The following is a 25,294-nucleotide window of genomic DNA, read 5'->3' as shown; positions in this document are numbered from 1 at the left end:
GGAAAGAAAGTATACTAGACCCTGAAAGGGCTATTGCTGCTGAAGGTGCTCACTGTGGTAATGAGGAGAACATAAATCAGTTTAAACAGTTTAATTCCATTATGTCAGGCAAAACAGCCTTCCCAGAGCCCCTGTAGGTTACCCCATTGAATTCCCTTTCTTGTGAAATATGTCGTGGCCTTGGATTAGTACAGGGGGACAAAATTTGTCAGAATGCCAAAGGTTCAACTTTAAGTTTTTTCTTATTCAGTGTCATTTAGAAATAATGTAAAACCATTGAAGTCTTCTACCTTGAGCAGCTTTCCATTTTAAAACCTCCTCATGTGCTTATCCATTATTATCTACCACGTTATATTTTAAAAAACACATTTGAAAATAATCAGCTATGGAGGGATATAGGTTTACATTTATGTTCTATGAACAGCATTTCTATTCAATGCTCAGAAGACTGCTTTCCAGAATTATTTTCATATGAATAAACTTATTTACTGGCAGGAATATTTAACTTAATCTCTGCCACAGTCCAGAAAATAGTTTATAAATTTCATTTTGTGCACCTAAAAGGAGTATCAGCTGGGCTAGAGCTCTGTTGGCACAAATCTAATAGCAAGGTCTGATCCATTAATGCTAGTCTGAAATGTTCAGACTCTGAAAGTTTGTATACAGATCCGTAATTTGAAAGCAAGTAAACATAAATCTGAACTTGCAACAAAGCAAGTCCCATCTAGATGCTTAAAACTGAATTTATTTTTAAACGGATTACTCTTCCGGATTGTATTTCCAAGCTTGAGTATATCAACTCAGGCATTTAAGTCTGCTAATTCAGACAGTCACCTGGATTCTCAAGGGGACAGGGAAGCTAGTGCCTCATTACTTACTTCAATATGTAACCACCAGGCACCATTCAGAAGTGGATGAGTATAAAAAAAAAAAACCAAACCAAAAACCCAAAAAACCCACCTTTTTCAATCTGGTCTACATGCTCCAGCAAAAATAAGTGCTTGGAAGTCATAATCCTGACAGGGGTAAGTCTCAGAAGGGTTTTCATGACAGTCTTCTAGAAAATATGACTTAGAGAACAATAGTGAAACATCAGCAGACCTGCTTCAGTTCTTGCAGTGGGTGTGCTTGCGCTTTGACTTGAAGAGACTCAGATACTGCAAGGCTTGAAGGGCAAAGGCAAGTCTAAGTCTGAGATAAAATGTCTGCCACAGCTTTGTTATTTGGGATATTTTATCCAAAATTAAGACCATCTAGTTTCAAAATCTCAAAGACGCTCCTATTCTAAAACAATGAGGAGGGAAAGATGGTGAACCAAGAGGCTTACCTTTGGCTAAGGAGCTCACATAGGTCTTGTCCTGCAGCTTTCCCACTTAAAAGAGTCATTGTACTTTTTTTTTTTTTTAAACTGAAAAGGTAAAAACCAGTAACACCTGACTTGATAATGTATTAGTATTTCAACACCTGACTACTAGTAACATTGTATAAATAATTTTCCTTCCAGGAATCAACTCAATTACATCACAGAAGAACTTAAAAATCCTTACAGGTAAAATTATGTAGGAAAGCGTGTTTATAACAACAAAAATCAAACACTCGGTATTTCTGTACAAGCAGTACAAAATATTTTGGTTTTAAGAGAAATGGTTACTCAAGGCTGAAGCGCTAACAGACAACGCTAATTAGCATCTATTACAGGCATCATACATTTGCATACATTTGTATTGTGCCTTTTTTAAAATCCTGATTTCCATGGCTCTACAATAAAGAAATGTAAATACACCTAAAGAGTGTAGGGGGAAAAGTAAGAGTCCACAGTTTACTGTGACAACTCTACCAGTGATATAGCAATGCTGATGGAGTCTTACTTTTGCATTCTTTAGAAATCTACCGCTATCTATAATTATTGGAATCCCCTTGGTTACAGTTTGTTACGTTCTGATAAACATTTCATATTTCACCGTAATGACTTCAACAGAACTCCTGCAGTCCCAGGCAGTTGCTGTGGTAAGCCACTTTATTTTGTAATAGAGCATCTGAAGAAGGCTGTGTGCATTAAGCTCATGAGCAAAAAGGAAGCTGGAATTTTTATTAAGATAATTAATTTCTGTCTAAGATGCCCGTGTCACCACTTCCGTTATCTACTGTCATTTCTTAATCCAAAATTTATTTCAGCAATTTTTAATTTAAACAGTAGTTCTGTCACATCCCAAGAAAAAAAAAAACACCAAGGAAGTGACAGTAACGCAGTCTTCAGCTAACGTTTTGTGAAGACTGCACCTCACAGGCTGAGTGCTTTCCAAGTGCATCAAAAAGATGGAAGGAAAAATAACATCTGACTGCTGCTTTGCCCTTGTCAGTGTTTGCAGTATTTCTGAGAAACAAGCATATGCAAAATGACAGTAGATGAAAGTTTGCCATTCTGGAGGTAACAGCAAGCATTCCATAATTCACTTACTCCTTATTCTTCTTTTTCTTAACAAAGCTAAGAAATAGCTTTTCACATTATTGCAAGACGTATTATAGATTAAAGTACAGATTAAACTACAGATTACATACGTTTCTAAAATTTTAAGCATATCTGTCCTTTCAGTTCCATTCAGTAAATTTCCCGTGGGACATTTGTCTCCAAACCCACTGTTAAAAGGTCAGGCAGCATGTTCATTCCTGGGGAAAAGCAGCAGTACGCGATACTCATGCAAACTGCAGCATAGCAGGGTGAAGAAGTAGACTAATGTAGACATACTATAAGTGTTAAACATGTTTGTTTATGCATCTTTTGTAACGTTAGGTATGTTAAAAAAGCAAATATTTTAAAATGTGGGGCTTCGGTGCATTTCAGCATCTCGTCTGCACCAAGAGGGACAACAGTGTCCCTCTATATATATCAAATTAGTATCTTGCTAAAGAACTAGTGCCCCTCGATATACCACTAAGCTTCCCACCCGAAGAGCACACATCAGCTAGCACTGACCTGGGCAGACCACGTTAAGAGCAGAACCCCAGGACTGCCAGAGCAGTCCGAAGGCAGCACAGCAAATGGCGGGAGCGTGCTGCGAGAGGTCTGTCCATCTCTACGTAGGCTCCTGCTTGGCACTGATGAGTGTCCTACCACTGGACACAGGAACGCTGATGTTAGACTTGTGCAGAACCAGAACTCTTTATGCTTATGAAAAAAATATACCCTCCCCCCCAATAAAAACCCCAAACCTATCTGCCAAAAAAGTTTTAAATCAAATTAATTTACAGTAGATTGACGTACCTACGTTAGATCTAGATCATCCTGCAGCCACAACTAACGCGCCACGGCACAGATAAAAACTGAACTGAAAGACCGTATCCCGTTTGTCCTTGGCGCTGCTGCTGCCAGCGTTACTCCTCTGCGCAGCCTGAAACCAGCCAGCGTACGCGTGGCGCTCTGCCGCAGTGCCCTCTGGTCTGCGGGCACATCCCCCAGCCAGGTGCCTTTAACAGAACTGACCGTCTGTACGTGTGTGTTTTACACCTGCCTCCCAGTATTTCGTACAGATGCTGCGTCTCAAACACCACGACAGCCACATTCCACTGCTTAGAGTGGTTCACGAATTCACCCAGGTCTTCAGCTGGCAAAGCATTCCTTAGTAGCTGCACAAAATACACAACGTGGGTTTCCGCTGGTAACATACCTCAGATACCCATTCACTGTACTTATTAAGGAGGCTCCAACATCACTGAATATACCAAATGGTAGTTAAAATGACATAAATGATTAATTTTAATCCCGTATCCCAGACATTCGGAGATAGAGTCCTTTATCCAGCTTCTTGGATAGTTCCTCTCTTTGTGGCCTTTTCTACAATTGGATCTGCCAATGGGACCTGTTTTACTGCAGGCAGGTAAGCCCCCATCCTAAATACCTTAAAATGAATTTTTTTAAATGTTGGAAAAATTTATACACACATTTATATCTCTACACACAAGGATACACATTCTCTGATTCAAATGTACAAAGTATAATTAAGAAGTGCCTGCAAATCTAGCTATGTTGTTTCATTTTCAAAGAAACAATGACTATGCAGGTTTGAAAAATTAGAAAAGAAGGTCTCTTTAAATTAAAACAGGTATAGCACAGAAGGGTTTTTTTTCCACCTGTCATCAAGTTTAAAACTAAAAATCAAACAGTTAAAAAAATATCAGTATGATTATTACTACACCAGTAATGATAAAGAATTGGAAAGAGACCAGTTGTTCTATTTCTAGTAGTTGCTCAAAGCTTCCATTTACTATTTTAAAATATTTTAAATGTCAAATCTCTGAACATACTAGGGCTATAAAGACCAGTTTTTTGACAGGAGGCTATCAACGTAGCTTTTTGCTATGAAGCAAATTAAAAAGGAACTATGAGTTAAAAGGAAGACAGTAGCTAACATTTTTCCCCAAATAATATTTAATTAAATGTGCAACTAATGATTATGAAATTAGTGTCAGGTTCACTGCTTTAATTCTGGTAATTTCCCTTAATTCCATCTACTAAAATACTCCTTAAATCTTACTGCACACCTAAGGAAATGCTGATGAAAATTACACAGTCAGATGTAGCCACAGAACAGAACAAATCTGAGCATGATATTGGGTTTTTTAAGTAATGCCACTCGAAGTTCAGGTGCCCCACTAACTAAATCGCTTGGTTTTGTTTTGTCAGACTCGTTTATGTCGCAGGCCGTGAAGGGCACATGCTAAAGGTGCTATCTTACATTAGTGTTAAGCGTTTAACACCAGCACCCGCTATCATCTTTTACGTAAGTATATAGTCTAAGTACAGAAAAATTACCAACAAAAATTCTCCAGTGAACATGCCTTCGCAAATCCTTACCAGTCTTGACACACATCTTTGAGCATCTAGACAAGGAAACTGCTAAATAGATATTAGGGAAAAAAAGACATATAAAAAAACCCAGCTTCTCAATCTTAAGTTTCATTCCACAACTGGATTTTAAAATGAAAATGTTTAAGAATCCACAATGTGAAAATAAATTAAAACAATTAAATGAATGATTAGTAGTAATTATTTCACAGGATGCCTGAAATTAAGCTACCACTACTCTTATTTCCTACCTGTAAGAGTGCATTTACACCTCACTACAAAAATTCTATTCAGTAAATGCATTTTGAAGTACATCTAGAAAATCTTGTTATTTTTATATTACCCATTTACCTTATCTTCAAGGTAAACCAAGAGAAATTCAAAATTCAATTGCTCAATAACTTTAATAAGCGAAGATCTATTTAGTATCTTCCCTCCCTCCACGATGCAGAGACAACACCCCCACAGATGACTGCATACGCATTTTGAGTGTCGGCCTTACGATGGGATTAAGGCTGCACACCAGCAGGCACACGTGGGCAGGATGCTGATGCTACCCCTAAAGGTGCTGCAATACACTTACGCCCCAATGTTTAGGCAAAGGCATTCACAGATCACACTCTGGATCACCAAAACCCTATGCCCACAGTGACACCTAAGTGAAATTCAGCCTTTTCGTAAGCGACTATACTAATTTTTGTTTTCATTTTTAGGGGGCCATTGCTATTATTTATATTATCCCTGGTGACATCAACACACTCATCAACTATTTTAGTTTCGCGGTCTGGATATTTTATGGTTTAACTGTGCTTGCACTCATTGTTATGAGGTTTACAAGAAAGGAACTCAGGAGACCAATCAGGGTAAGTTCAGCATTCAGTATGGCTTTTCCTCTGTTCCCACAAATACGAAAACGTTTGGATATTTAGAATCACAGAATGGTTTAGGGTTGGAAGGGACCTTAAAGATCATCCAGTTCCAACCCCCCTGCCATGGGCAGGGACACCTTCCACTAGACCAGGTTGCTCCAAGCCTCATCCAGCCTGGCCTTGAAGACATCCAGGGATGGGGCATCCACAACATCTCTGGGCAACCTGTTCCAGTGCCTCCCCACCCTCTGTGGGAAGAACTTTTTCTTGATATCCAATCTAAACCTCCCCACTTTCAATTTAAACCCATTACCCCTTGTCCTGTCACTACAGGCCCTTGTAAAAAGTCCCCCCCCAGCTTCCTTGTAGCCCCTCCAGGCACTGGAAGGTGCTATAAGGTCTCCATTTTAAAATTTAAACATTTTCTAGCAGACTCCTCCTCAGTTTTTTGGTCTTACCCAAAATAAGATCCTTTGGCACTGTACAGATTCATTAAAATGCACATTTTAACACCATACTTTGCAATACAGACAAAGAGATCTTAGTCTGAAGAGTTTTCCTTATCCATATTCTTGCTACTCTTTCCATTGCCCCATCTAACTCCAGAAATTTTACAAGGGAAAAAAATGCCTAAGGCAATGAAAACGTTCTTTCCTAAGTGCAACTTCTGGCTTTGTGTCTTGCAGGTACCCATCATCATTCCAGTCATAGTGACATTAGTCTCCATCTTACTGGTACTGGCACCAATCATCAGTGCGCCTGAACTGGCTTATCTCTACTGCGTTTTATTTATACTGAGTGGACTTATAGTTTATGTACTTTTTGTTCATTTTAAGTTCAACTGGCCCCAGAAAATATCGAGTAAGTATACCTCACCTAGCTACTCCATATTCAACAGAACGTTGCTAAGCTTTAAGGTAATTACCGTAATGAAGCTCATTACATGGTCCATCCCATCTAAATCACACAGTGGGGTGTGGAGGGAGGCAATTTTCCAGACAGAGTGAGCTTTACCCCTTCCTAGGAAAAACAAGCAATGCCTGACCAGGAAAAAAGAAACAAGTCACAAAAAAGCAATACATCACCATAGCAGCACCAAAAAAACCTGGCTTTTAAAGAGAACTATTTTATCAGTAGTTAGTTTTTTGGTTGTCCAGATTTCAAAACATTGCTTTAGCTTTTAACTAAAGATTAGCAGTCATACATTCTTACAGCACAAAATATGGTGTTTTTAGCTCAGGTTATCGATTCTACTATACTTTTTAAAGAAAATGTTAACAGCATTAAGACCAAAAATAATCACAGCGCTGCTGAGTAAAGTGAAAGCTGCAAGAACCCAGTGCGGCCGCTTATAAAGTGATTTTGCACAGTCCCAAGAGAAACTCTTTACCGTTACCTAGGAAAACAGGGTAGAACCAGCTGAAGAGACAGAATTAGTAGTTCTACAGACATTAAAAAAAAAAAATAAATCCATTATCTGTCTCTCCTGCCTCCCAGGCTTAGTAAATATTGTGTAATTCAGCAGTCAGAAGCATTGTACTCTAGTAAGAGCAGGTTTAGAAACTCAGGAATGTTTGTAGCCTGGATCTTAAGATTGGTTTTATTCACCATTCCCTCTCCCCTCCCTTTTTTTTTTATGTCTGAGATATGAAACAACAGACAACTACTCACAAGGACAGTTTTCTCACTTAGAAAAACAGTGTTAGTGTGAATAAAAACAGTGTTTTCTCAAAGCCTCTAACAGTGTCTTTTTTTCCCCTCAGAGCCCATCACTATGCACCTTCAGATGCTTTTGGAAGTTGTTCCAGCAGAGGAAGTTACTGAATGAAGTATTTTAAACGTACCAGGTTGTTTGTAAGTGCTATAGTGGTTGAAGGAGATGCCATGTGGTTTGGCACACCTTTATGCTTTCTCAACGGTTGTGTTCATACTGGTGTATTATTTTTGCAACGCTTCAGTACTTGAAAAATGTTAAATATGTAAAAATAAAAGATTTCTGAGCCAGACTACAGTGTCCAGCAGAGCTGTTTTCACTGTTTGCTAATACGTCACAGTATTTTGTCTTCTGCATTAAAATTACTCCAAATAAACAAAAGGAATTTTTCCATTGTGAAGACAGCAAAACTTACCAGCCACACTGTCCAGACACTTCTTATCACACTGCTGAAGGAACGGAGCGGCCATCGCTTACAGCACCACATGCAACAGGCCACAGAGAATGGCTGCGCCTATGTCATTTCTCTCCTAACTCCATTCCCAGTTTCTCAGACCAAACACTAATTTTCAAGAAATTCAAGACTGCAGAGGGGGAATCAAGTAAAAATCAAAAGCACAGTTGACAGAAGAGGCTGATTTTTTTTTTTTTTTAATTAAAACACAATAATCAAAGCTTAATTTCTCAGGTATCTGTTTTCTCCAACACCAAGTTAAAGAACAGTGAGTAAATGCCACTCCTCAGCATGAGTGTGACTTTAGAGGTAACTTCTTCATCCGAGAAACACTCCATTTGGTAGCTGATGAAAATAAAATACAAGAAATAGATACTACATTAACATATAGATGTAAGCAGCTTTTACTTTTCCTACCCAAGAAACTTATGGATTCCTCGTAACATTCTTTGACTGTATTCCTTCAGAGCAAATGGATAAAGAAAGGAATTTTATCCAGACACTTGTCAATATTTCAAAGTGATTAATTTGAGAAAGACTTTCTATCAAGGTCACAATTCCTCATCTTAACTTTTAAGCACATTTATCGTAAATATATAACACAGAAACATTAAGCAACTGGCTTAAGACTGTACATCCATACTGACTCTAGCCAAGCAAATTCAACTAAAGAAGCTGTTTCTATCATCCTGCAGTGACAAAATAAAACTTATGTTCCTATATATTTCATTTTTTCATCTACCTACATGAAAAAGCAATCCCAAACGTACATATAAAAATGAGGGGTTCCGATTCATTTGAAGGAGATTTTGTGATCACAGTCAGATCCATGAATGTATTAGCTCCATGTGCCATCAGAGCAAAACAGCAGCAAAAAGAAGGTGAAGAATGAATAAAGCAGGCGGTGGAGAACAAAACAAAATTGTAATTATGCCATTACATATGAAGCACCTACTTGCCACAGCTTTTTGTCCCTGTCACGCTATTACACTTGCTGTTTCCCTACCCAGCTGGTAAAAGCATCACTTCAAAACAGAAGAACTGCAAGGGTCAGGGAAAGCCCAAAGGAACAGAATGCTTCTGTATACGGAATGACTGTCTACTGCAATCGTGAAAGCTGAACACAGACACCCGACTGGGGGATGAGGGGAAAAATGGGTGACAGAGGTTCACAGGCAGCATTAAATGACAAGAAAATGGGAAGAGCAAGCTATGTATTCCTATTCCATGTTGAGGGTACAGGATTTCAAGCAGACACAGCAGGGATGGCTTCCAACAGAGCAAAAATTATTTTGTCACAAAATGTGTTGTTTGACTACCAACTTCCTTCATGAAGGAGCAACATTAGAAGCTGACGTAGGTTCCAAAACGCAACTAACCTAATTGAATTAAGAAGTCCATAGAAAATCTATTCCTCATGAAGACCATTATCAGTAATTGCTTGAGGCCAAAAGAATAGTTTTCAAATGTATTGCTACATTTTTCACACTGTTCTTCATGAGCTGGCTCTTGGCAGCCGCTAAGAATTCATGGCTAAAGCCAGCTTTTGCTCCTACCTCATGTGAAGTGTCTCACTTTTCAAACAAGAATTACAGATAATTTATGTCTATTAAATCACCCACTAGATTTATCTACCAGCAGGAAAAAAAAAAATAATCACCTTATATTTAGGTATCAGACAAGTCCAGGAAGAACAAAACACACAAAGGAAAACATCCTGCCCCATCACTCTTTTTATAATGAGGTAGTTGAGTGTCTTGTCTTTGCACCACAATGCAGAGCAGGACCAAAACACACATCAGCTATTCCCTTAAGCCCTGTTAAAACTACAGCTTTGCAGTTACCTGTGCTCAGGTGAAGCTTATAATTAAGCTCAGTCATAGCCAGGTTCCCAACAACACTTATTTTAACTATCAGACACCAACAATTTCAACTATTTCCATCACATGGCAGTTTTCCGCTGGCATCAGCAGTATCCTTAAACACTCAGAAAGCAGCATCCTAATACTAGAAAAACCTGTAACTGTCAGTGTAAACTTAAGAATACGGTCCTCCTCCCGTTCCTGAAGTAAAGGCATCCCAATGTTTCCTGAAAAAAATAATCCCCAACAAGCAAGTACATTCTTTCTAGTCAAGAATACAACAAAATTTTAGGCTTCTAAAATCTGTAACATTAAGTCTCTAAGCCACCATATAGTTATGCTGTGGAAACTAATGTGCTTGCATCTGTAGATTTATAAGATATCAACACCAGATTAATTTAAGTATCTTTAGCATTATTAATTCACTGTAAGAAATTCTGGATGTGCACAAATTCAACAGTAAAAAATTCTCTACTGAAAGATGAAAGATTAAAAAGGCAAAGCCTTAGGGCTAAACAGACAAGATTTTATTGTTGAATTGTAAAGGAGAAAGGACTTTTAGATTCGTGAGGGGGAATGAAATAAGCATTCGTGAAAAGAGAAAATGTCAAAGTGAAAACAACTAGTGAATCTACTACCAGAGTGCTGGTTCCGCAGCAGCTGTACAGCAGTTCATTACCACAGCGAGCTGCGCTGTGCAGTGCTTCAGGCCAAGTCAAGGAACAAGAATTGCCACAGGAGGTGAGGCATCATTTCTCGATTGAGAACTGCGATGACTGCCAACAAACTCCTACTGTGACTGAGGGACAGAGTAGAAAATCAACATACCAGGATTTGTGAAACTTCAGAAATTGCTACCTATTGCTAACACAGCACATTCGCTCAGATACAGTGAACCAGAAGCTCTGTAATTACCAATAAATTCAACTGCCTCACAAACCCAGTTTAATCTTCAGATTTTACTGTTTGGAGGGCACACGTACATATATGCAAATCATCACTGAGGCCAACAATTTTAAAGTGAAAGCATTAGAAAAAATAGACAATATTCTTCTATGGAGTATTTCTTCAGATGATCAGAGTCCAAAAAGTAAGGAGTTTCGTCACTATTTTCCTCCTAAAATCAAGGACAGTTCTGCAAACTGTATGGTTTAGTTTTATCAATTTCAGTGGAAACCCTCATGCAGGAGGCACAATTTTGAAGCATAATTGTTAGAGGAAAAAGATCTGTTCCCCAGTTACTCATCACTGTCTGTTTCACTGTCTTCTGTGGAGGCAACCAATTCTTCAGTCAATGCAGCACTGCAATGCATTTTTTTTGTACCTACAAATAATTAACAAGTGTAACTTTTACAAAGCAAGAAAAACCAAGAGCTTCAGAAGAAATATGTAGTGTAAAAAAAACCCACAAAACAAAACCAAACCACAAAAAAAACCCCACCCTTCGGACTACAAACTAGACCATATCTGAAATAAATATTTCAGATAAAGCCTATGCAAAAATGAGGATGCTAATCTTTCATGCACTATAAACACTGACTCGGTCATTCCTTACCAACTGGAAAAGGGCTTTTATCTTCAAAATCTTCCCAGTGTTCAAAATCAAAAGACACATGAGAATTCTGTTGACAAAAAGCACAGTCTGAAATACCTGCACTGATGCACAATGAACATGTAGAGAACATTCAACAACTCTCCAATTAATTTTCACTTCACCTTGTTCTTCAGCAATTTGCACCATGCTCCTTTTTTCTCTTTTGCGAGAACAATAACAGCCTCTTGATCCTTAATCACACATGCAGACTCCTCTGCAAGTATATACTGATGCAGCTCCAAGTCAGCCAAATAAAGTTTGTCTCCTGAATAAGCACTACATTATAAAAAAGAAGTTTAAAAAAAATTAAATGCAAACTGGACAGTCAAATATTTCGTTGTACTTAAAAGATTTTAAGCCTACCTGAAAACCACCTTCTCTTTAGAGAATTCACATTTACTGTCAGCTGCACTTGCTATTTTCACCTTCACTGTAACAGTGTCTTCATTTTGAAACCACTTTATTTCTGGATGAAAGCTAAAATAAAGAGAGTTTAATTGGATTTTTTCCAAAACAGAAAACCAGCTGAGTTTTAGACAAGGTGTGTCACATACGGCCAGCTGAGTTTCAGCATCGGTAGGTGTACTCAACCAAAATAATCTGACACTGAACAGCAGTGTCAGGAAAGTGCATGATCGGATGGTGTCTAATCGGAGTTGATGCAATTTCAACAGATAAAGTTAGCTCCTAGGAGCAGGAAAGAGAGGAATTTAAAACACTTCTAAGGATTCACGAGATGATGTGTATAAATATGCACATACACATGACCGCAACAGTAATCTCTCAAGCTCAACACCGACATAACAGGACAGTTCTACCTGTATCATCGCTATTTACTCACAAAACAGATCATCTCAGTACGGATGGTTTTCCCATTTCACATTAAAAAGCAAGCATAGGCACAAATCACACTGAATTTTTGTACCATGCACGGCGACGCAGGGTAGAGTCTTCTGCTTCCTCAGTTTGAGCCACACCATCTAAAAATAAGAAATCCAGTACACTTAGCTATACTGTAGAAACCAGATACTTCCAGAACAGCCCAGTAGCAGCACAAAACTAACTCGCCACCAATCAAACTACTACTGCGAGACAGTACTTGGGATTTATATGTGTTACTTCCTATTTGGAAAGATTTCATGAAGTTAATAAATCAACTGAAAACTTTAATGAATAGAGTATTATAGTTGGTATAAGGAAAACAAAAAGCCCACCAAAAATGCAGTTTTCTATGTTGGGTAAAATTTTTCCAGTTTCAAGACATTATTTATTTGAAGCCTGTGTGTTGCCATCACAGCCTGACACGTGGCATGGGTCAGTCTACCAGGAAAAAAAGCCTTATCTGCAATAAGCACTTCAGGACCTTATCTGAATTTTGTCTGCTGCACCTTTCTAATCCCTCAGCTTTCAAAGGATATTGACCAATTGGAGCGAGTCCAGAGGAGGGCTGCAGAGATGATCAGAGGGCTGGAGCACCTCTGCTATGATGAAAGGCGGCAAGAATTGGGCTTGTTCAGCCTGGAGAAGAGGAGGCTCCGAGGAGACCTCATTGCAGCTTTCCAGTATCTGAAGGGGCTACAAGGAAGCTGGGGGGGACTTTTTACAAGGGCCTGTAGTGACAGGACAAGGGGTAACGGCTTTAAATTGAAAGTGGGGAGGTTTAGATTAGATATCAGGAAGAAGTTCTTCACAGAGAGGGTGGTGAGGCACTGGGACAGGTTGCCCAGAGAAGCTGTGGATGCCCCATCCCTGGGAGTGTCCAAGGCCAGGCTGGATGAGGCTTGGAGCAACCTGGTCTAGTGGAAGGTGTCCCTGCCCATGGCAGGGGGTTGGAACTGGATGGTCTTTAAGGTCCCTTCCAACCCAAACCATTCTATGATGCTATGAAACTCATGTGCCAAGCGCTGCCAGATTGTCCTCTGTCCCACTTCTACGACTGACAAAGCCTCTACTGACTGAATACCACTTCCCTGAACATTAAAGGGAAGGGAAACAATCCCGAGTCTCTCAAGGACAGACTGTTTCCCAAAGAGTAATACAGCTGTATCAATATGGTTTGCTCCCACATCATCTCCAGGCTGCCAACCCTAAGGTGTTTGTGACTTACTGTAAACGTTAGCTATATGGTGCTGTTCCGTACACTCAGAGAAGTCTGCATCTGGCAAAATGACTTTTAGGTTGACATTTAAACACCTACCTTTAATTAACGCTTTAAAATTTTTGGTAATTATTAAAAGGTTTACCACATGGATAATTCTCAAAAGTAATTTTAGAAGAATTACTGTTTTCCATAGAATTTTCTTGTATTGATGTATTCTGGGGATTGGACGCATTCTCTGGACCAGCTGTATCCTCCTTTATGCTTCTGAGCACAGAAAAAGACATATTTTTTGTAAGAAATGGTTTAAATATGTTTACTATCTAAAGGATTCCTAATCATAGCTGGAAATCCTTTCAAAGCTAAGTTTTTCATTTTAACATATACAAAATATGCAATAAAACGTATTTCCAGCAAACCATGAATCTCACCACAGCACTGCTGAACTTCAGTACCTCAGTAAGAAGCACTGATGCAGCAATCCAAGTTAGGAGACCACTTAAAATCTAATGATACCAGCATTTCCTTTGAATCATAAAAATTGATTGGCATTACTGTGTGTGATAGACCTCGACAGGAAAATGATTCCCTTTCACAAAGAATTCCAGTGGGTTTGGGTGATTTGGGGTAATTTTGAACTTGAGAAAGTAAAAATTTCAGAGAGTATTCAAAGTCCTTCACTGATTGGCAAGAGAGCTCTGGCTTTCCAGCTGTACAGCCAGGGGCTTCACTGATTCGGGAAATGTCGCAGAGTTCATCTACTTGAGAGCTCAAAGAAGCACCACAACCCCCCGCTCTTCAACGGCCTCGGAAGTCTCCATCAAAACATTACTGAGAACACAGCGCTGTACAATTTCTGAAACACTGAGTCATCTGTCCGAATGAAAAATACTTTCTTCCTTTACCTCCAAACACCTGGTGGCCTAAGAGGGCTGAAACCAGTCTAATAAACCATCATTTAATGTTTCAGTCTGCATAAATAAATACTAACTTCTAAATGAATCCATACTGAAGATTTAGTATTAAATACCTGTACAGTCACCTTTATGGTGAGCTGTGCCAGTTCTCAACAACTACCTTGGAGGTAAGCTAGTAAAATGAAAGTGATTTTCATCTTAAATGAGAGATAATTTTAACCACTTCCACCTCTAAAAAAAATGCTTATCAGTTTTTCCAGATAATTCCAAGTAAACAATTCCTTGAGGCTAGGTACAACACAGCACAGCCAATTCAACCTAGCGTATTTTTAGAAACTAGTTCTGAGTTACAGACTTGCAAGAATCAAGCAATTCAAGAAGTCAAGTCATCTATGATGTACTGCTTCGGAAAGCCAGAGCCAGAGAATCTCATCTCACCTTAAGGCAACCAAAGTTGTGCAGAAATGCTTAATTCACACGTCACACAGAAACCCTGTAAACAGCCGCCGAGCAAGGAGGTGGCTCGCCAGCTAAAGGAGGACTGGAAAAGTAGGGGGCTGCAAACCAGGCAAATAGAGTACGAAGTCAGACAAAAGGTTCTCATGCAACATCTGCAAGGAACTGCTGAAAATCAACACAACCAACAGGCAACTACATATTCTGCAACGTTTTCTAACACTGGTGTCTTTGCACGATGGTTATGGGGGTAAAGAATAGCTGAAGGAACGTAGACATATCACAAACACATTACTGTGCCTCTGCTTAAATGAAAACCACATTCAGTAACCTTAATCGTGGAAATATCCAGTCAAAATTAAATGATAGCATTTTTGCCTAGGAAGATATATGCTAAAAAAAAAAAGTGACCACTTACAAAAGCTCTGAGTTCTTTGCAGGCTCTGATAGTTTCATGTGTCCACACAACTTCTGAAGTTGTGTTAGGTGTTCTGGATTGTCAGTTCCCAGACCCGTAGACAGAATCTGGGATCGAACGTTGTATTCCTTGACACACATCTTCAAATCTGAAAACCTGGTAACCCGGACCTTGAATTACAAAACATACTACATGGAGACCACAGTTCACAAATGGTTTCTCTCCAACTCTAAGCTGGTTTTTAAGCAAAACTTTAAACATGCCTCCATTTACTTACACCTGTAAGCACTTAGTTTTCACTCATTTTCAAACAGGAGCCTACCCACATTTAACTGTTTTCAGAGCATCACCATCTTTTTCACTGTGATAATGGCTCAAGGAACTAGTAGCTAGTCCCATTAGTACCGAGAGAGCAATGAGGTAAACGATCCCAGCCCTGATTACACTAATTATGGCCAAAATACACACCACAGTTAGAATAGCTTCTACAGTAAAACTGCTGGGGCCCAGTGGGGGGCACACTAAGAAAAACCCTAACCAAAACCAAGAGCACAGGTAGCAAAGAAAGGCTGAAGACACCAGATGGAACTACTGAAGAGAACTACCTCCCCATCTTTCTCCACTTTATTTTTCAGCTGAATGAATGGTCAGATGGAAAATAGCATGACACATTCCAGAGTACAGGAATAACTTACTGTACTCTTTGGCAGGACCACAGCCACACCACAATCCTGAGATGCAGGGAAGCCTTTCCAATGAGCCTGACCAGACCATACAAGAAATTTAAAAAAATCCCTCAACTCGCGAGCTATCTCTGATAGCAATTCTTCACAGAACTCCTTGTTCATAAAATGAAGTTATTTCTTAACAGATATCATAAAAACACAACTAGCTTGTTCGTACCATTCGCAAAGGCTTGAGAGGCACCTCAATTTCCACCCTTTGATGAACTGTCAGAAAAGATCCCTGCCTTTAAAAAAAACACCTCCTTTCAGGTAAAAAACAGCACTGGGGCAATCTCCTACCTGCAAAGTTTAGGGAGAATAGAAGAATACTCAAGGAAAACCACTGCATGGATGAGATACTCTCTAATTTTCCCCTAGCTATCACTTTTTGTCAACAGGAATTGTAGTACTTGGGCTTACAAGGAAGCTGGGGGGGGACTTTTTACAGGGGCCTGTAGTGACAGGACAAGGGGTAACGGGTTTAAATTGAAAGTGGGGAGGTTTAGATTGGGTATCAGGAAGAAGTTCTTCCCAGAGAGGGTGGGGAGGCACTGGAACAGGTTGCCCAAAGAAGCTGTGGATGCCCCATCCCTGGAAGTGTCCAAAGGCCAGGCTGGATGAGGCTTGGAGCAACCTGGTCTAGTGGAAGGTGTCCCTGCCCATGGCAGGGGGGTTGGAACTGGATGATCTTTAAGGTCCCTTCCAACCCAAACCATTCTATGATTCTATGAATATTTGGTCCAGGCCAGTACTGCCTTTCTAACAGGCCAGGGAACTGACAGAAGAACAATACAAACATGGCACTGACTAACATTTTAATTTCAGGATAACTTAAAAAAGTCAGCTCCAAGAGAACTGATAATTAAAGCAATTATTTCATCACATCTGAGATGACTGCAATAAGAAGTAATCTGAATATCTGAAAGGTCAGAATCACAGCCTTTATCCAATTGATGGTAAAGGTCCTCTTCCAAATGCTGACAGAGAGAAATTCAGTTTACAAAGAAAAACACTATGCATTAACACTCAAGACCAAGACGACTTCTAGATTTTAGTGTACGTAAAATTATTTTTAAAAATCCAAGAACAAGAGCACACGCTCTCTGTTCTAATCTTTCTATTCTCATCAATAACTAACTAATCTAATTCTATCTCTAAACCAGTCCAAGAACCATAGAAGATAGCAAACACTTAAAAATATAAAGAGAATAAATTAAGTCTAGCATAAGATATCTTATATCATCAGCAAACAATCTTGAAAGCTAAAAGCTTAACTCTTTCAGAGGAAATGTGTGACAAACTATGGAGTTGATTTTACATGACAAAACACTAAAAACCAGTACTTCTAAAATACACTTTTGTTATCAACTTAGTGAAATAGTCTGGATGACATTTATAATTAATTTGGTGCTGTTACTGGTGCTTATTCAGGTCTCCAGATATACAGTTCATGTTTTACTCAGTCACACATTCCATCTACATGCAAGCACACGGATTTATCACAGAAGGGCTGAGGCTGAAAGGGGCCTCTAGAGGTCATCACGTCCAACCCCCCTTGCTCACACAGGGGCACCTCGAGCCAGCTGCCCAGGACTGTGTCCCGATGGCCTCTGAGTATCTCCAAGACTGGTGACTCCACAACCTCTGAGCAACCTGTTCCAGTGCTCAGCCACCATCACAGTAATTAACCAACACTCTTACACATATACCAGGCAGAATACCTTAAAAAAGGAACTGACAGGAGGAAAGACAAGAATGGATGCTCTTGTTATAAAGGAGTTCAGATACAAATATTTTGTAATGCTACAAGTCTATACCTACCATTGGGTCAACCCAAGCTGTATTTCCCAAGGTATGTACTATTTTTGCTTCATGTAGTTTTCCTTTAATCATGTGATTAATATAATGAGTTACCTAGGAAAAACATATTTTCACTGCACTTTAGATGTATACCAACACAACTTTACAGTTTTTTTTTTAAATTATAACGAAACAAACTTTTGAGCTAAACAAAGAAAAAGGTATTCAATAAATAAAACCTGTTTGGGGTAAACCAGTGAAATACTCCAACTTTACTGCAGGTTAAAATAGTATTAGCCTTTAAGGAAGGTGCTTGCTTAATGGAAGAATACTCAAACACTTTGCAGAGGCTGTGCTTCCCTTGTTGCTCCCCACAGAGATTCAAACGCAGCAAGAAGCTGCCATTTAATCACAGAAAAGAAAAACTCATATATTTCACTTCATTATTTTGTAGGAAAATAAACAAGAAAACTGACTACTTCAGCTGACCAAATAGCAGATGTATATTGGCAATACTAATAAGCAATTAAATTTGGTAACTAAATTTGCAGTTCCTAACTGTTGGCCTGCAGAAAATAACACACAAATTAAAGAACTTAAAGGAAACACCATGAAAAACCTGGGAAGTATTACCTTGGGGTTCCATTCAATTTCATTATCAATTGGTTTTACTCTGCAAACCACAAATTCCACAGCCTGAGGTGGCAGACACAGAAACTTTGCAGGTAAGTGAAGCAGCTGGTAGCTCTGAACTCGACTTGTTCTGCCTTCATCTATGTACTGGATTTTGACGTTAAAGAACAAGCTTTCCTCCTCTTTTGGGGAAATCTCTACCACCTGAACCCTTCGCAGAGTAGGAGAGGAAACAGAATTATTATTCATATAATAAGTTGCAAGAAGTTTTTTTAATCCACTCTTGTTTAAAAAATAGTATTTGTATAGCAAAATATCTGTGCGTGAGCGTGTGGGTAGTCATTCTGTTTTCCATCTGGTAACTCTGAGTATGTCACAGTTTGTTAAAGAAGGATTTGAGCAGTAGTGATTTTTTTGCTGGTTTTAGTGAAAAAGTTAACCCACCCCCAAACAGTTTAAGTTTTAAATTACTTTGTATAAAAACGTGCACATGAATAATGAAAAAAAAGCAACATTTTTACCTGTGAAAAAGTGTTTTCTCACATAATCCATAGAATGCCAGCTTCTCCACATTTTTAACAGAAATTTTATTGCTAGGGTTCTTAAAATACTCATTAATTTCTTCAGCAAGAATTGTATATTGGTCCTTCTGTTCATCTACTATTCGACCAAAGTAGTTTGTTGCATTTACAATGTGGAGAGGCAGTATCTGAAACAAGAATACATTAGAAAAAAAAAGAGGAGGGCCTAATGATTTCTTAAAATTAATGAAATGTTAAGTTCTCACATTCAAGATGACCTACCTCTTTCCAGCCCCAAGAGGTGACAGAGATGCCTGCACACACACATTTCAGAAGATCATGAGTTATTGTATTATGAATAACACTAACTGCTCACAGTCCAGCCAACAGTAGACAAAAATTTGCGGAGCAAGAGCTGTTAGGCCTCGGTTGGAAGTACTCCACTTAAACGGACCCCAGTGAGCCATAGTGTTACCCACCACGCTTCTAACCACATCACCCAAGCTTAATTCTGTGCTCTCCAACCTTACAAATGAGTTTTCGAACTGAGTGGGGAAGCATGAGGCCTCCACTCTTTTTGCACTAAAACCACTTAAATGAAGGGCTATGAACATACTATCAACACCAACGCATACAATGCTGGGTGCATTCAATCCAAAGGGTCATGGGCGTACTGAGACAGAGCTGGGTGTATGAGATAGCAAGAGGACCAGCAAGGTAACTTCCACTCAATAAAAATCCTAAAAAAAGCACAATGCAACGTGAGGTTTTTAAAGGAAAGAAACAGCATACTGGGTTCCAAACCAAAAAGAAAGTCAACACAAAGTGATAACTGATTTGTAAGACAGACTCAGGCTCTGCACTCAGCAGAATTAGATGAGGAAACGGAAGAGGCCACAACTGCCATCGTGATGCAAGTATGTGCAAGCTTCTAATAGGAGTGTTAGGAAATCTGTCCACTAAATCTGGCCAATCCATCCAGCACCAGAATGGGACACATGCAGGCAAAGGCTCTGAACTCATACCTACCAACAAAACCTTATTTATTAGGCAGAAATGGGTTGATACCACCAATCAGTTCTCCTTTTTTCTATCCTCACAATCTCCTGGGAATGGACAACACCCACTAACTGCATGGCCTGAAGACACCTGAATTCTGCAAGACAGGATGATGGCAGAAGCAGCTCATCCAAATGGAAGGCATCCAGCACTTCTCACACCCAAGTGCTAACTTTGGAAGGAAGCACCAAAGTCTACACACTTGCCCTCAGCAATCACCATCCAACAAAGAGACAAGAGAGACTGTACAATCCTGCTGTATGGGAAGACACTCCAGCACAGAAGGAACCGAAAAGGCAGGTGAAGGGAGCTTGACAAGCAAACTGTCACTGGGATGTGAAGAATCACCATAAGTATAGTCAACCCCATAGCCATGAAGGTTTCATGGCTTAAACCATTAAAAAAAAAAAAGGCCAATTAGAACTGCACTCTGTATCAAAATGGTTTTCAGAAAGCACCGATATCTTAATAGGAAATAACTGCTCCATCTGGAAGATAAGGGAGGATCTGTGCTCCACTTTCTGTGGATACTGTCACTTGAAACTAGTATTTTAATTTGCAAGGCCAGAAAATGCTCTTTTTTCAGCAAATTTGCATAGACATGTCAGCTCAGAAAAAAATCCCCACTTCCTAGAAAACATGCATCATCTTCCACTTCAAATTCTTTTCACTCCGAAATAGGAATCTGTCTTTCCTCTACAAAAACCAGAATTGAAGCTTCTATGAGCTTTAACTTTCGTTAACTTCAGTATATGGACTCAATTCATAGAGGGAAGGAATAAACGGGACAAAAGCCTTCCCACAGAACGGGAATCTTCAGTGCAGAAGAAAATCTGAGGCAAACTCAGAATCACGTGCAAAACAATTTCAATTCAAGCTAAGGATTAAAGGAAAATCTGCCACACTTATTTAAGGAAAAAAGCACACCCCCCACCCCAATTACCCCAGAGATACTAGTATACACACTATAGTAATATTAACATAATACAAAAAACTCCAGTAATATGCCAAGTGGCTATTTAAGACCTGCCGTCTTGGTACCCAAACCCAAAGTAAATAACAACAACTTACTGTCACACATCCAGGTGTTAGTATAATCTTATCTGGTACATTCTGAGGCATGTCTATTTGCAAATTAATTTGATGACGATCTGGACACACTGTTCTATTCCTATGTATTAAGAAAACTGTTTCAGAGAAAAGCCCTCTGTTTTCAGCTGTAAGCCACAACAAAATAGTTTACAACAGATTTAAACACTAAAAAACCCCTTTCATTAGCCTTTAATATTCAATTTGTGTCTCAAATAGCACCAGTGACTCTGAGGGTTGGACAGAAATGGCCAAAAAGCTTTTTGGTGGAAGAGGTTGTACAACAAAATAAACTCCAGAAAACTTGTTTCAGAGTAAAAAACCAACACACTAACATTGAATTTTTTGTTACTTGTGACAACAGTTACCTAAAATTAAAGTCATACCTGAGAATACTTTTGCTTCCTCCTTCAAGAGGAGGAATTTCAATCCAGTGACACAGCTCAGAGAAGTCATTATCTACTTACCCACTCTGGAGGGACAGGAGATGATAGGCAAGAGAGTAAGGCACAAAACTTGTGCAATTATGATCAGAATACTAATTAAAACAATACTTTCAAGCTCCCTCAATTACATCTAGGCAAGAGTTGTAATGAATTATGCTACTAACGAGAGATTATGTATAATTGGTCTCCATAATACCAGTATTTTTGCTTTTATAGGAGAAAAAACCCGATTCAGCAGTGAACAGGAAAAAAATGATCACGATCTAAATCTGGTTTGAATCAAAGTATCCAACAGGAAAATTCCTCAAGGAAGTAGCAGTCATCATTCAGGGCATACAAGCCTTCCTGGGTCAGTATGGGTGGCAAGAAAATTTGGCATTTCCTTACTTGCAAATCCCAAATGTTTTAAGATAGGCACACAGTGGCCTTGAAGATTTCTTCTCTTCCTCAGCTTCTAACATCTTGGCAGTAAAATCATGCAGTTCTGGTGGGATTTCAGCTTCTGCATGCTCCAAATAGCGCAGGATTCCGAGTGCACGGGATGCACTGTTCTCTGTTAGCAGAATGACTGACCTTGCCTTTGTATATTCACAACCTACAGAAGAATCCTAAAAAATATGTTTAAAAGCTTTTACGTATCCACCACTAAATACTCAAATGTAGTATTAACCCATTAAAGATTTACTCCAACCTTTATCACATTATAGAAGTTGTCAGACATGCCGTGCAGACGCAGAGCAAACATTCTTGGAGAAGGAAAACTGAAATGTATCACGCAAGTCGCGTCTGTAATTCCCAAGGACTGCATGCAATCATCTGTTAAAACTAAGCACATGTTTCATACACACATAAAATAACTGCCATACTTCAAGCATCAAAGTATTACATCACATTAGCAAGGGCTGTTTCCTTTTCCCCACCCACTGACTTAAGTAATAAAAAGGTCTTTTCCAATACACTTGCTTACGGATCATAGTTCTTCAGTCAATACACTTCATAAGCATACAGAAGAACCAACATTTCATGTTAGTCTCTAATAATCAGCATAATTCTGTATCTCATCAGTATCACAGAACAGACTTGTGCACAGCCAAGTACTTCACAAGAGTAAGATAGGAAACACTTGAGGTGACACGGGAATGTTACCACCTTTGGGTGAACTTACAAAGCAGATGTAAATAACTCCATCTTCTTGCTTTTGACATACGAACCCCCCAAAACAAAGTCTGAAACTGGCTAAGAGTCTCTGCTACTGCAAATAACTTAAAAATAAAATTCCATGAGAATATACAGAAAATGACTACAGTAAGTCTTTGGAGTTTCTAAATTATTTCAAACTGAAAATACCCTCTGTCATAGGAGTCAATTATGAAAACATGGCAATACTCTACAAGTACTAGTAGTCCTTTTAAGTAACACACAAAAAACCCCACTATGTTCCCTCTAGCAAGTAAGGTCTTCCCTCGCAGCTGTTAACCCTGAGACCCAGGAACAACAGAAAGAAAGAAAGAAAAAACCCAGCTATAGCACTACTAAGAGGGGTATCTATAAAGAACTCATAGGGAACTGCCTCTGTGGAAGTGATGACATAATCTAGTGCCAGTATTTAGTGTAGAACATGAGTCACCATCAAGACAAATCACAACCAGACAAAAAGAAAATCCTCACCTAACACAACGTGAGTGCCAGTACTACACTTTTTTGTCCACTGCTCCAAGATATACTTGAAATTAAACTTGCTCTCTTCATGTATTTTCAAGGAAAATATTGAGTTGCTCTTCAGTGCCTGGACAACAAAGTAAGTGAGACATTCTTCCAATACAGCAGTAATTGCTCTTATAAACTCTACAGTAGCTAAGGTATGCTAGATACTAATAAGATACACTGTTTATGAAAGAGAGCCAAGGGGAAGAGTTAACGAAATTTAGATTACTTATATGAAAAAGAAAATTAATATTGAGATGAATCTTATTAATTTCTTGTATAAAAAGAAAGCTAATAAAGCTCAGGTTCCTATGGATTAATAAATTAAACAGGTGTTTAAGAAAGTACAAATTCTGTTTCAAGCTCTTCCCACCATTAAGGTGTCCTCTATATTCTAAGTGGATTCTATCATCTAACAACATGCAGACTCACACTTCAGTCTCTCAGAAAGAGCACTAACACCTCCCTCACTGATCTACCCACATTTAATTGCATGTATGTAGCATTCTCAAAAGGCTTCATGTATTTGTTAAGTTCAAGGTTCACAAATTAATCACTACAGAAGCCTTAGTTATTTGGTAAACTGGCATGTCTAATGAACTACACTAACACTTAAATATTTTTGTGATTACACAGGGATCACTATAAACAGCTTCAATACTTCTTTAGCATCAACACACACTCTTAGGTGGTGGTCGGGCTGGTTTTGATATGTTTGAAGAAATTAACCCTCAAATATTCAAGGAAAACATGTTAGAAAGTCGTAAAACAAAACCAGACGCTTCCAACCCAGATACACTAGCATTTACATAAGAAGAATCCTTTAAACATCACAGGACCTATTCCACCTTCTAGAAGGGAATACATTCCCACGTTCAGGACTGACATATCTCTTCCTGTGATATCTGAACAATCCAGCCACATATGCTATTGCTATCCCACCCTTGAACCTATCACTAAAGGTTTTAATGCTAGTAGCTTGCCACCTTCAGCAATACCATCCCTACCATTCACATCCCCCTATCCTGGCTTAAAAGAACTGCTTCCCAGTCAAATCAGATTGCAATCCTTGTATTTCACACTGCTGCAGGACCAGCAAAGAGACAATGAAAGTACCAAAGAGATATATACACACACTGCTGTAATATCGGAAGAAAGAACCATTGCAGGAAAAATCCCTCTCACAGTCTCTCGCCTCTGAAACGCTGAGTATACAATTCCACAAAGAAGGTGGGAAAATGGAGCATGTTCTATTGCAGGCAACTCTGAAGCAGTTTTATGAGAGTTTTTAAGATAATAAACGTATTAAGCATGCTGTCTTCTCCCTACGCCCTAGAACTTGAAGCTTAACTAAATTCTGGTAAACTTTCCCAGGATGACAGAAAATGTTTTTTTTTCAAATCAGAGAAACAGCCTTCTACAATTTCAGTTACTCCAGAGTATAAAGCAATAGAACAGAACTTCTTAACACAGTGGCTTATGTTTCTTCCCTCCATACCAGTCCTGGAAACAGTAAAAAATAAAATAACTGACAGAACTTTTATTGGGAAAAAAAGCCAGCTGGATTCAACTCGAAGTTCCAAGCTGACAGACAGAAAGTTGTTAGGAATTCAGTAATTAATGCATTCTGTGCCAGACATTCTGTCAGTCAGGTTTCCTTCTGGCTGGCAGAAGGTGGGGTTGTGGTTATTTTTAGCAAAAATAATTAACTTCCAGTTTCACACCCATTTAGTTCAGAAGCTAAGATATTCCAGTGTGTTATACCTTAACAATTTAGAAAAAAAAAAAAACCCTTATCTATGTAAATTTAAATACTTTCTTACTTCATGAACCATTTCTGCTTCATTTACTGAACTAGTGAATACCAGCACCTTCTGAAGACTACTGTGGGTAAACCCCAGTGTTTTCAGTAACACAGCAGTTCTCTCACTGTTCATGCAGGGTTGCACAACCTAGAATGAGACACAAAATAGAGAGCTGATAATTCATGTAATCTGTATGTATTTTACTGTGTAATTCTTCCTTCTAACAAGCATTACACATTGTTATAGAATACCAAAGAGAATCTAGTAAATCATAGAATCATAGAATG

General features: G+C 38.9%; 2 protein-coding genes across 2 annotated transcripts in view; one reads left to right on the top strand and one right to left on the bottom strand.

Moving 5' to 3' along the window:
• Window positions 1–7,555, top strand: part of SLC7A9 (solute carrier family 7 (amino acid transporter light chain, bo,+ system), member 9) — a 12,918-nt gene extending 5,363 nt beyond the window's left edge. Inside the window, exons 7-13 of the mRNA XM_010153421.1 lie at window positions 1,505–1,549; window positions 1,884–2,007; window positions 3,772–3,875; window positions 4,682–4,778; window positions 5,557–5,706; window positions 6,399–6,573; window positions 7,476–7,555. Of these exons, the coding sequence (XP_010151723.1) occupies window positions 1,505–1,549; window positions 1,884–2,007; window positions 3,772–3,875; window positions 4,682–4,778; window positions 5,557–5,706; window positions 6,399–6,573; window positions 7,476–7,540 (760 nt within the window). The 3' untranslated portion in view covers window positions 7,541–7,555. The remainder of the gene's footprint in view (window positions 1–1,504; window positions 1,550–1,883; window positions 2,008–3,771; window positions 3,876–4,681; window positions 4,779–5,556; window positions 5,707–6,398; window positions 6,574–7,475) is intronic.
• Window positions 7,556–10,980: 3,425 nt separating this feature from the next.
• LOC104510989 (putative ATP-dependent RNA helicase TDRD12) lies at window positions 10,981–25,154 on the bottom strand (the record flags this gene model as incomplete). Its single annotated transcript, XM_010153422.1, has 15 exons — window positions 10,981–11,066; window positions 11,298–11,364; window positions 11,459–11,612; window positions 11,700–11,813; window positions 12,262–12,316; window positions 13,580–13,701; window positions 15,226–15,395; window positions 17,772–17,864; window positions 18,384–18,594; window positions 18,905–19,092; window positions 21,035–21,134; window positions 21,886–22,106; window positions 22,190–22,323; window positions 23,167–23,284; window positions 25,026–25,154. Coding segments are annotated over 15 exons (1,962 nt in total), but the record flags the coding sequence as incomplete, so codon positions are not given.
• Window positions 25,155–25,294: the final 140 nt, after the last annotated feature.

Source organism: Eurypyga helias, unplaced genomic scaffold (assembly GCF_000690775.1).
Source record: "Eurypyga helias isolate BGI_N326 unplaced genomic scaffold, ASM69077v1 scaffold2386, whole genome shotgun sequence".
NCBI classification, from domain to species: Eukaryota; Metazoa; Chordata; class Aves; order Eurypygiformes; family Eurypygidae; genus Eurypyga; species Eurypyga helias.
This window is presented reverse-complemented; position numbering and strand designations above follow the sequence as displayed.